This window comes from Lampetra fluviatilis, chromosome 63 (assembly GCF_964198595.1).
Source record: "Lampetra fluviatilis chromosome 63, kcLamFluv1.1, whole genome shotgun sequence".
NCBI lineage: Eukaryota > Metazoa > Chordata > Hyperoartia > Petromyzontiformes > Petromyzontidae > Lampetra > Lampetra fluviatilis.
The window spans coordinates 1,831,468-1,843,170 of NC_136337.1; the positions used below are offsets into that span (position 1 = coordinate 1,831,468).

General features: G+C 53.8%; 1 protein-coding gene across 1 annotated transcript in view; it reads right to left on the minus strand.

Annotated features, from left to right (window-relative positions):
* Positions 1-11,703, minus strand: part of LOC144951643 (exocyst complex component 2-like) — a 104,450-nt gene that overhangs the window by 63,512 nt on the left and 29,235 nt on the right. The window contains exons 4-6 of the mRNA XM_078881934.1: positions 5,564-5,709; positions 3,637-3,718; positions 2,626-2,728 (exon numbers count right to left, since the gene is read on the minus strand). Of these exons, the coding sequence (XP_078738060.1) occupies positions 2,626-2,728; positions 3,637-3,718; positions 5,564-5,709 (331 nt within the window). The remainder of the gene's footprint in view (positions 1-2,625; positions 2,729-3,636; positions 3,719-5,563; positions 5,710-11,703) is intronic.

The following is an 11,703-nucleotide window of genomic DNA, read 5'->3' on the forward strand; positions in this document are numbered from 1 at the left end:
TGAGTCTATGGGTCTCTGTGTGAGTCTATGGGTCTCTGTGTGAGTCTATGGGTCTCTGTGTGAGTCTATGGGTCTCTGTGTGAGTCTATGGGTCTCTGTGTGAGTCTATGGGTCTGTGACTCTATGGGTCTCTGTGTGAGTCTATGGGTCTCTGTGTGAGTCTATGGGTCTCTGTGTGAGTCTTTGGGTCTGTGAGTCTATGGGTCTCTGTGTGAGTCTATGGATCTCTGTGCGAGTTTATCGGTCTCTGTGCGAGTCTATGGGTTTCTGTGTGAGTCTATGGGTTTCTGTGTGAGTCGATGGGTTTCTGTGTGAGTATATGGGTCTCTGTGTGAGTCTATGGGTTTATGTGTGAGTCTATGGGTCTCTGTGTGAGTCTATGTGTCTCTGTGTGAGTCTATAGGTCTCTGTGTGAGTCTATGGGTCTCTGTGTGAGTCTATAGGTCTCTGTGTGAGTCTATGTGTCTCTGTGTGAGTCTATGGGTCTTTGTGTGAGTCTATGGGTCTCTGTGTGAGTCTATGGGTCTCTGTGTGAGTCTATGGGTCTCTGTGTGAGTCTATGGGTCTGTGTGAGTCTATGGGTCTCTGTGTGAGTCTATGGGTCTCTGTGTGAGTCTATGGGTCTGTGAGTCTATGGATCTCTGTGTGAGTCTATGGGTCTCTGTAAGAGTTTTTTGGGGTTAGATCGCGTAAATATATATAGATGTGTCGTTAAACCCGCCACCACCCGACACAGCCAACTAGTGAGGGTTGTCACGTGAACAGAACGTGGCCAATTCGTCACTAAACAGCACCGGTAACACATCCTTTGTACCAGATATGAATTCCTGTTTTTTACGTACCGTGCCAAATCTGACTCGGGATGTTTTGTTTCTCCAAACATCTGGTTAGTTCATAAGTTACTCCCGCAATGTACGGTATCTTGATCGTTTTAATTCCTGGGGCAGTTTCAATCCTCGTGTCATTTGCCTTGTGCATCATTGTCACAGTTCACTTGCAGAGCTTCTTGAACATGTTGGATTTCACTGCTCTGACTGTTACCATGTGACACTTTCTTAGCTCGATGAATGAGTGTCCTTGATGGGAGCAGATGTCTGTGCGGGGTGATGGTGGTGTCACTCTGCATTCAGATAGGCGTCAGTGTGTGCGTTTTGTTTCGCTAAACGCTGCGTGTTATTCTACTATTTATATCCCGTCCGAGTAGAATATCCAGAAATGGTAGAGTTCTGTCAGCTGTTGTTGTTGTTGTTAGTTGTTGATATTGTTGTGGTTGTGGTGGTGGCAGTTGTTGTTGTAGTGGCAGTTGTTGTTGGTTGTTGTTGTGGTGGTGGCAGTTGTTGTTGTGGTGGTGGTGGTGACAGTTGTTGTTGTGGTGGTGGTGGCAGTTGTTGTTGTGGTGGTGGCAGTTGTTGTTGTGGTGGTGGCAGTTGTTGTTGTGGTGGTGGCAGTTGTTGTGGTGGTGGTGGCAGTTGTTGTTGTGGTGGTGGCAGTTGTTGTTGTGGTGGTGGTGGCAGTTGTTGTTGTGGTGGTGGTGGCAGTTGTTGTTGTTGTGGTGGCAGTTGTTGTTGGTTGTTGTTGTGGTGGTGGCAGTTGTTGTTGTTGTTGTGGTGGTGGCAGTTGTTGTTGGTTGTTGTTGTGGTGGTGGTGGCAGTTGTTGTGGTGGTGGCAGTTGTTGTTGTTGTTGTGGTGGTGGCAGTTGTTGTTGGTTGTTGTTGTGGTGGTGGTGGCAGTTGTTGTTGTGGTGGCAGTTATTGTGGTGGTGGCAGTTGTTGTTGTTGTTGTGGTGGTGGCAGTTGTTGTTGTTGTTGTTGTGGTGGTGGCAGTTGTTGTTGGTTGTTGTTGTGGTGGTGGTGGCAGTTGTTGTTGTGGTGGCAGTTGTTGTGGTGGTGGCAGTTGTTGTTGTTGTGGTGGTGGTGGAAGTTGTTGTTGTGGTGGTGGCAGTTGTTGTTGTTGTTGTGGTGGTGGCAGTTGTTGTTGTTGTTGTTGTGGTGGCAGTTGTTGTTGTTGTGGTGGTGGCAGTTGTTGTTGTGGTGGCAGTTGTTGTTGTTGTGGTGGTGGCAGTTGTTGTTTTTGTTGTGGTGGCAGTTGTTGTTGTTGTTGTTGTGGTGGTGGCAGTTGTTGTTTTTGTTGTGGTGGTGGCAGTTGTTGTTGTTGTGGTGGTGGCAGTTGTTGTTGTTGTTGTGGTGGTGGCAGTTGTTGTTGTGGTGGTGGTGGCAGTTGTTGTTGTGGTGGCAGTTGTTGTTGTTGTGGTGGTGGCAGTTGTTGTTGTTGTTGTGGTGGTGGCAGTTGTTGTTGTTGTGGTGGTGGCAGTTGTTGTTGTTGTTGTGGTGGTGGCAGTTGTTGTTGTGGTGGTGGTGGCAGTTGTTGTTGTTGTGGTGGCAGTTGTTGTTTTTGTTGTGGTGGCAGTTGTTGTTTTTGTTGTGGTGGCAGTTGTTGTTGTTGTTGTGGTGGTGGCAGTTGTTGTTGTGGTGGTGGTGGCAGTTGTTGTTGTGGTGGCAGTTGTTGTTGTTGTGGTGGTGGCAGTTGTTGTTTTTGTTGTGGTGGCAGTTGTTGTTGTTGTTGTGGTGGTGGCAGTTGTTGTTGTTGTGGTGGTGGTGGCGGTGGCGGTGGTGGTGGTGGTGGTACCGGATGTATCGCTTCTGGTCGTGCAGCGTGGCCGGGGTCTCCAGGAGTTTTCCCAGCAGGAGTTTGCGGAGGCCTTCGATTCGCACCTCCACGTCCGCGTAGACTGCACGCACACCGCACCGTCAACATCATCAGCAGCAGCATCATCAGCTGCATCAGCAGCATCATCAGCAGCAGAATCATCATAATCAGAATCATCAGCGTCATGACCAGCATCATCAGCAGCAGCAACATAATCATCATCGGTAGCAGCATCAACATCACAACCATCATCATCATCAGCAGCAGCAGCAAAATCATCATCAGCAGTAGAATCATCATCAGCAGCAGCAGCATCAACATCACAACCATCATCATCATCAGCAGCAGCAGCAAAATCATCATCAGCAGTAGAATCATCATCAGCAGCAGCAGCATCAACATCACAACCATCATCATCATCATCAGCAGCAGTAGAATCATCATCAGCATCAACATCACAACCGTAATCATTATCGGAAGCAGTGGAATCAACACAACATCATCACCAAGAACAGCAGCATCACAACCATCATCATCATCAGCAGCAGCAGAATCAGCAGAATCATCATCAGCAGCAGCGGCATTAACACTACAACCATCATCATCAGCATCACTCCGGTCACTGATGTTCCAGTCACCTCCTTGTCAATCTTGTAGTGCTACTACCACCACTACCACCACCACAATTACCACCACCACCACTACTACTACCACCACCACCACCACCACTATTACTACGACCACCACCACTACTACTACCACCACCACCATGACCACCACCACGACCACCACCACCACCACCACGACTAAAACCACGACCACCACCACTACCACGACTAAAACCACGACCACCACTACCACCACCACTCCTAGCACCACCACTAGCACCACCACTTAGGTCACCACCACTACTACCACTACTACCACTACTAAAACCACCACCACCACCACCACCAACCACGAGTTACCAGTGCCCCCCTGCCAGCTGACCTTTCTGGAAGACGCGAACCTCGGTGCTGCCGAACAGCGACTTGGCCTTCTCGTAGTCGTTGATGACGACGTCGTAATCCCCCTGGTGGCACACACACAACAACAACAACAACAACATCAACAACAACAACAAGTGGCGGTGACGTCACCACGACGCGTGTGCCAGGCCACGTGCACCTTGAGGCTACGTGAAGTGTCGAACGCCCGCTGGCAGGAGGTCACGGGGCAGACCCAGCAGGTGCCACGGGTCGACTGACCGAGATGACCGAGATGACTGGCTTATGCACCACCTGTGCCCCCTACTGTGCCAACTTGCTGTGCTTTAGCCACCCGGCGCTCCGCTCGTTGTTGTGAGCGTCGCTCCTCCGCCCTCCGTTGTTGCTGGAGGGCGACTGCCTCCAACTGCCCAGTAGCGTCCTTCACGAGCCTCCTCCACTGAGGCCGATCTTGACACCGCTGGTACCAGTCATCGGCAAGTCCACTCAGCTCCACGTCCTCCTGTACCACATCACTCCATCTCTTCTCTAGCCCGTGCCGCGCCCGTTTAGCCCCCTCGATCCGGCCGAACAAAAGCTGTTTAGGCATGCGGTGGCTGGGCATGCGGGCTACATGACCCAGCCAACGCAGCCTTGCCTGCCGGAGGAGCTCACTGATGATGGGAATGTGCCAAGATTTTTCGAGGATTTGTGAGCTCCTCACACAATCCAGCCTGGTTAAACCCAGGATGAATCGTAGGCAGGCCAGCCTAAATGTTTCCAACCGGCGAAAATGCTCCATTAGGGGGGTCCACGTTTCGCAAGCGTAGAGAAGGGAGGGAATGACCGTGGCCATTCACACAGCGTTACGCAGCCGATGAAAAGATATTGCCGCTCGACTGATTCAGAGTGAGACCTCTGCTGTCAAACCGGAGCTGGTCATGAGCACACTGCCCAGGTATGGGAAACTCTCCACTCTCTCCACAACTGCCCCATCACTGATTGGGAGTTGTGGGGGTGGAGTGTCCAATGGTACAAAATACCCAGGCAGGTGCTGAGTTTTGGTGGGGCTGATGGTGAGGCCCCACCTCTTAGTGGCACGCTCCAGTCTCAGCAGCAGCGTCTCCAACTCCTCCTCTGAGTGAGCAGCAATCACCAGATCATCGGCATACGTAACGCGGTTGACCAATAGGCAGCCATCCCTTGACCGCACCCGGGCGTCGACGGGAGGTTCCTAATGGCCGTGCACGAGACTCAACAACCGGCGCAGCTGAGAAACTGAGTTTGAGCCCTGGGTCAAGGGTCAGGGGTCTCTCCCTCTTGGGGAGGTTCACAATGGACGTGTTGGAGACACCGACCACCTGGGTTCAACCCCTGGGTCTGGGTGTCTCCCCTCTCTGTCCTACGAGACGCACAGAGACCGTGCAGTAGACACCCACGACCCGGGTTCAACCCCTGGGTCTGGGTGTCTCCCCTCCCTGTCCCGTGACCCACGGTGACCGTGCAGTAGACACTGACGACCCGGGTTCAACCCCTGGGTCTGGGTGTCTCCCCTCCCTGTCCCGTGACCCACGGTGACCGTGCAGTAGACACCCACGACCCGGGTTCAACCCCTGGGTCTGGGTGTCTCCCCTCCCTGTCCCGTGACCCACGGTGACCGTGCAGTAGACACTGACGACCCGGGTTCAACCCCTGGGTCTGGGTGTCTCCCCTCCCTGTCCCGTGACCCACGGTGACCGTGCAGTAGACACTGACGACCCGGGTTCAACCCCTGGGTCTGGGTGTCTCCCCTCCCTGTCCCGTGACCCACGGAGACCGTGCAGTAGACACTGACGACCCGGGTTCAACCCCTGGGTCTGGGTGTCTCCCCTCCCTGTCCCGTGACCCACGGTGACCGTGCAGTAGACACTGACGACCCGGGTTCAACCCCTGGGCGTGGCGAGCCCCCTCACCTTGTGCACGCTGCGGTCGATGCTGAGCGGCAGGTTGAAGAGGAACTTGAAGCGCTGCAGCACGCTCAGAGCGTTGCGCGTCGCGTCCGCATTGTCCTTGCGACTCAGCACCTCCTGGAACAGCGTGTCGGCACAGCCGCTAGCCTCTACAGACGCACACGCACACACACGCGCACACGCACGCGCGCACACGCACGCACACGCACACACACGCACACGGTGAGGACAGCGTGTCGGCAGCCACCCGACTCTACAATCACACGCGGCACACGGCACGGTGAGAAGAGCCACAAGGCACAGCCGCGTGACACAATAAACTCACTGCACTCGGGAACCCGGTGTAACCACAACTCAGTCTGTGTGAGTCTATGGGTCTCTGTGTGAGTCTATGGATCTCTGTGTGAGTCTATGGGTCTCTGTGTGAGTCTATGGATCTCTGTGTGAGTCTATGGGTCTCTGTGTGAGTCTATGGATCTCTGTGTGAGTCTATGGGTCTCTGTGTGAGTCTATGGGTCTCTGTGTGAGTCTGTGGGTCTCTGTGTGAGTCTATGGGTCTGTGTGAGTCTGTGGGTCTCTATGTCAGTCGATGGGTCTCTGTGTGAGTCTATGGGTCTCTGTGTGAGTCTGTGGGTCTCTATGTGAATCTATGGGTCTCTGTGTGAGTCTATGGGTCTCTGTGTGTGTCTATGGGTCTCTGTGTTAGTCTATGGGTCTCGATGTGACTCTATGGATCTCGATGTGAGTCTATGGGTCTCTGTGTGAGTCTATGGGTCTCGATGTGACTCTATGGATCTCGATGTGAGTCTATGGGGCTCTGTGTGAGTCTATGGGTCTCGATGCGAGTCTATGGGTCTGTGTGAGTCTGTGGGTCTCTATGTCAGTCTGTGGGTCTCTTTGTGAGTCTATCGGTCTCTGTGTGAGTCTGTGGGTCTCTGTGTGAATCTATGGGTATCTATGTGAGTCTATGTGTCTGTATGAGTCTATGGATCTCGATGTGAGTCTATATGTATCTATGTGAGTCTATGGGTCTGTGTGAGTCTGTGGGTCTCTGTGTGAGTCTATGGGTCTCTGTGTGAGTCTGTGTGTATGCAAGTTGAACTTCTTTTGCACCTCGCTTAGCCAACTGTTACCAACCTCCAGGGAAAAAGAAAAATGATCACCCCATGGCTCAGAGCCAGGAGAGGTGACGTCAACCATAGACGCACGTAAAGACGTAAAAACCCTAAACCATAGACTCGCATAGATACATATAGACTCACATAGAGACCCATAGATTCACACAGAGACCCACAGACTCACACAGAGACCCATGGACACACACACAGAGACCAATTGACTCATGCAGAGACCCAGGCTAACAGAATTGTGATTAAACCGAGCTGATGACCATTGATGATGATGTTGATGACGATGCTGAGGTTGAATAAATGATAACACACCTGATGATGATTGCTTGTGTTGCAGTCGAAACGTCGCGATAATTTTTATTGTTTTATATGTTTTTTATTTTATTGTTTCCCTCCTACGTGACTTTACCGAAGGAACCAAGAATACGAATCCCTGCAGTCACGAAAGCTTTAAATCGAAATTTAGTGACGATGATGCTAACACAGAATGAATGATGGACGTGATCATGATGACGATAACGATGATGATGACGATGATGATGATGACGATGATGACGATGATGATGACGATGACGATGATGACGATGATGATGATGATGATAACGATGACGATGATGATGATGACGATGATGATGATGATGACGATGATGATAACGATGATGACGATGATGATGACGATGATGATGACGACGATGATGACGATGATATTGACGGATGTGAGATGATGAGTGGAGCCCTGCACGGGAGTTGAACTCTCTCCCACTCCCAACTGTGCAGCCGGCATCTGTGGGAGTCGGGGCGAGTGACCGCATGTGCGTGATGCGTGCGTGCGGTGTTTACGCGCGCGCATCTGTGTGTACATGTCTGTGTGTGTGCGTGTCTGTGTGTGTGCGTGTCTGTGTGTGGGTGTGTCTGTGTGTGTGCGTGTCTGTGTGTGTGCGTGTCTGTGTGTGTGCGTGTCTCTGTGTGTGCGTGTCTGTGTGTGTGCGTGTCTGTGTGTGTGCGTGTCTGTGTGTGTGCGTGTCTGTGTGTGTGCGTGTCTCTGTGTGTGCGAGTCTGCGTGTGTGTGTGTGCGTGTCTGCGTGTGTGTGTGCGCGTGTTTGTGTGTGTGCGTGTCTCTGTGTGTGCGTGTCTGTGTGTGTGCGTGTCTGTGTGTGTGCGTGTCTCTGTGTGTGCGAGTCTGCGTGTGTGTGTGTGCGTGTCTGCGTGTGTGTGTGCGCGTGTCTGTGTGTGTGCGTGACTCTGTGTGTGCGAGTCTGCGTGTGTGTGTGCGTGTCTGCGTGTGTGTGTGCACGTGTCTGTGTGTGTGCGTGTCTGTGTGTGTGTGCGTGTCTGTGTGTGTGTGTGCGTGTCTGTGTGTCTGTGTGTGCGTGTCTGTGTGTGTGCGTGTCTGTGTCTGTGTGTGCGTGTCTGTGTGTGTGCGTGTCTGTGTGTGTGTGCATGTCTGTGTGTGCGTGTCTGTGTGTGTGCGTGCCTGTGTGTGTGCGTGTCTGTGTGTGCGTGTCTGTGTGTGTGCGTGTCTGTGTGTGTGCGTGTCTGTGTGTGTGCGTGTCTGTGTGTGTGCGTGTCTCTGGGTGTGTGCGTGTCTGTGTGTGTGTGCGTGTCTGTGTGTGCGTGTCTGTGTGTGTGCGTGTCTGTGTGTGTGCGTGTCTCTGTGTATGCGTGTCTGTGTGTGTGCGTGTCTCTGTGTGCGTGTCTGTGTGTGCGTGTCTGTGTGTGCGTGTCTGTGTGTGTGCGTGTCTGTGTGTGCGTGTCTCTGTGTATGCGTGTCTGTGTGTGTGTGCGTGTCTGTGTGTGCGTGTCTGTGTGTGCGTGTCTGTGTGTGTGCGTGTCTGTGTGTGTGCGTGTCTGTGTGTGTGCGTGTCTGTGTGTGCGTGTCTGTGTGTGTGCGTGTCTGTGTGTGTGCGTGTCTGTGTGTGTGCGTGTCTGTGTGTGTGCGTGTCTGTGTGTGCGTGTCTGTGTGTGTGCGTGTCTGTGTGTGTGCGTGTCTGTGTGTGTGCGTGTCTGTGTGTGTGCGTGTCTGTGTGTGTGCGTGTCTGTGTGTGCGTGTCTGTGTGTGTGCGTGTCTGTGTGTGTGCGTGTCTGTGTGTGCGTGTCTGTGTGTGTGCGTGTCTGTGTGTGTGCGTGTCTGTGTGTGCGTGTCTGTGTGTGTGCGTGTCTGTGTGTGTGCGTGTCTGTGTGTGTGCGTGTCTGTGTGTGCGTGTCTGTGTGTGTGCGTGTCTGTGTGTGTGCGTGTCTGTGTGTGTGCGTGTCTGTGTGTGTGCGTGTCTGTGTGTGTGCGTGTCTGTGTGTGTGCGTGTCTGTGTGTGCGTGTCTGTGTGTGTGCGTGTCTGTGTGTGTGCGTGTCTGTGTGTGTGCGTGTCTGTGTGCGCGTGTCTGTGTGTGCGTGTCTGTGTGTGTGCGTGTCTGTGTGTGTGCGTGTCTGTGTGTGCGTGTCTGTGTGTGTGCGTGTCTGTGTGTGTGCGTGTCTGTGTGTGTGCGTGTCTGTGTGTGCGTGTCTGTGTGTGTGCGTGTCTGTGTGTGCGTGTCTGTGTGTGTGCGTGTCTGTGTGTGTGCGTGTCTGTGTGTGTGCGTGTCTGTGTGTGCGTGTCTGTGTGTGTGCGTGTCTGTGTGTGTGCGTGTCTGTGTGTGTGCGTGTCTGTGTGTGTGCGTGTCTGTGTGTGTGCGTGTCTGTGTGTGTGCGTGTCTGTGTGTGTGCGTGTCTGTGTGTGTGCGTGTCTATGTGTGTGCGTGTCTGTGTGTGCGTGTCTGTGTGTGCGTGTCTGTGTGTGCGTGTCTATGTGTGCGTGTCTGTGTGTGTGCGTGTCTGTGTGTGTGCGTGTCTGTGTGTGTGCGTGTCTGTGTGTGTGCGTGTCTGTGTGTGTGCGTGTCTGTGTGTGTGCATGTCTGTGTGTGTGCGTGTCTGTGTGTGTGCGTGTCTGTGTGTGTGCGTGTCTGTGTGTGCGTGTCTGTGTGTGCGTGTCTGTGTGTGTGCGTGTCTGTGTGTGCGTGTCTGTGTGTGTGCGTGTCTGTGTGTGCGTGTCTGTGTGTGTGCGTGTCTATGTGTGCGTGTCTGTGTAGGAGCGGTAGCGCTACGCTGCGCTACGAACCCGGAGACCCGAGTTCAATTCCTAATCTCGGCCAATACCAGTGGCGACTATCTGAACCGGTTGTGGTCCTCACCTAGGTCGACTCAGCATTAAATGAGTACCTGGTGCGGTGTGTAGTAAACATCGTCACTGGGGAGACAAAGGCGGCCGGGCGTGGTGCTGGCCATCCACCCCCTCGTGTGCCACAGTCCCGGCCTTCATTCAACGCTCGCTAACAGCACTTGCCCCAACAGTCTCTTGAGGCTACACGGGGGATCTTTGCCTTTGTTTTTGTGTGTGACCAAGACAAAGGCACCCCGTGTAGCCTACCGAAGGCGGTCGGGGCAAGTGCCCGCAAACGGTGGCCAGCACGGCACGGCACGCTCGCTCGCTCTCTCCGTCTCGTTGAACTCTCGTGAACGATGTTTCGTGTTCACCAGATGAAAGGTCCCCATCTGAACTGCGTGGGGATACGTCTCAGAGGCTCAACGAGGCCGTCGCAAACAACGAGAGCTCGGCTCGTCGTGATCATCGCCGTCGCGTGGAAATGCATCACGGTCAAACACAGCAACGCACAGAGACTCATGCGGAATCTCAACCCGCGACCTCCTGTACACCGGACGAGGGAGTTAACATCTCCTAGCCACCGTGGTGATGATGAAAGAGAGAGATGCAGACTCCAAATATACAGCACGCATCGTCAGGGTTGGGATCGAACCCACAACCTCCTGTATACCAGGCGAGGTAATTGACATCTCCTAGCCACCGTGGCAGGTCGTTGGGGCCTGAAACCACCCGGCCGGGAACCTTTGTCTCCCCAGTGCCAATGCCGGTTCCAGCCGGTGCCGGGGGTCAAACCGGGCCCCCTCTGGTGGAGTGAGATGATGGTCTCAGCCTGGTTACCCACAGACTCACACAGAGACCCATAGACTCACACAGAGACCCATAGACTCACACAGAGACCCATAGACTCACACAGAGACCCATAGACACACACAGAGACCCATAGACTCACACAGAGACCCATAGACTCACACAGAGACCCGTAGACTCACACAGAGACCCATAGACTCACACAGAGACCCATAGACTCACACAGAGACCCATAGACACGCAGAGACCCATAGACACGCAGAGACCCATAGACACGCACAGAAACCCATATACACGCACAGAGACCCATAGACTCACAGAGACACACACACGTACACACACACGTACACACACACGTACGTTCATACACTGCACCGGGTACCCGTTTAAGTCTGAGCCGACCTAGGGGAGAGGCACCCCTTGGAACCGGTTCAGATGCTCGCCACCGACGTTGGCTGTGAGCAGGAATCGAACTTGGGTTTGTGGCGCTACTGCTGCTGCCTGCTGCTGCTACTGCTGCTGCCTGCTGCTGCTGCTGCTGCCTACTGCTGCTGCCTGCTGCTGCTGCTGCTGCTGCCTGTTTACTGACTGCTGCTGCCTACTGGTGCTGCCTGCTACTGCTGCTGCCTGCTTCCTGCCTGCTATTGCCTGCTGCTGCTGCCTGCTTCCTGCCTGCTACTGCTGCTGCCTGCTTCCTGTCTGCCTGCTTCCTGCCTGCTACTGCTGCTGCCTGCTTCCTGTCTGCCTGCTTCCTGCCTGCTATTGCCTGCTGCTGCTTCCTGCCTGCTACTGCAGCTGCCTGCTTCCTGCCTGCTACTGCTGCTGCCTGCTTCCTGCCTGCTACTGCTGCTGCCTGCTTCCTGTCTGCCTGCTTCCTGCCTGCTTCCTGTCTGCCTGCTTCCTGCCTGCTATTGCCTGCTGCTGCTTCCTGCCTGCTACTGCAGCTGCCTGCTTCCTGCCTGCTACTGCTGCTGCCTGCTTCCTGCCTGCTATTGCCTGCTTCCTGCTACTGCCTGCTGCTGCTGCTGCCTGCTGCTGCTGCCTGCTTGATTGGAGTCTGTTGCCTGCTTCC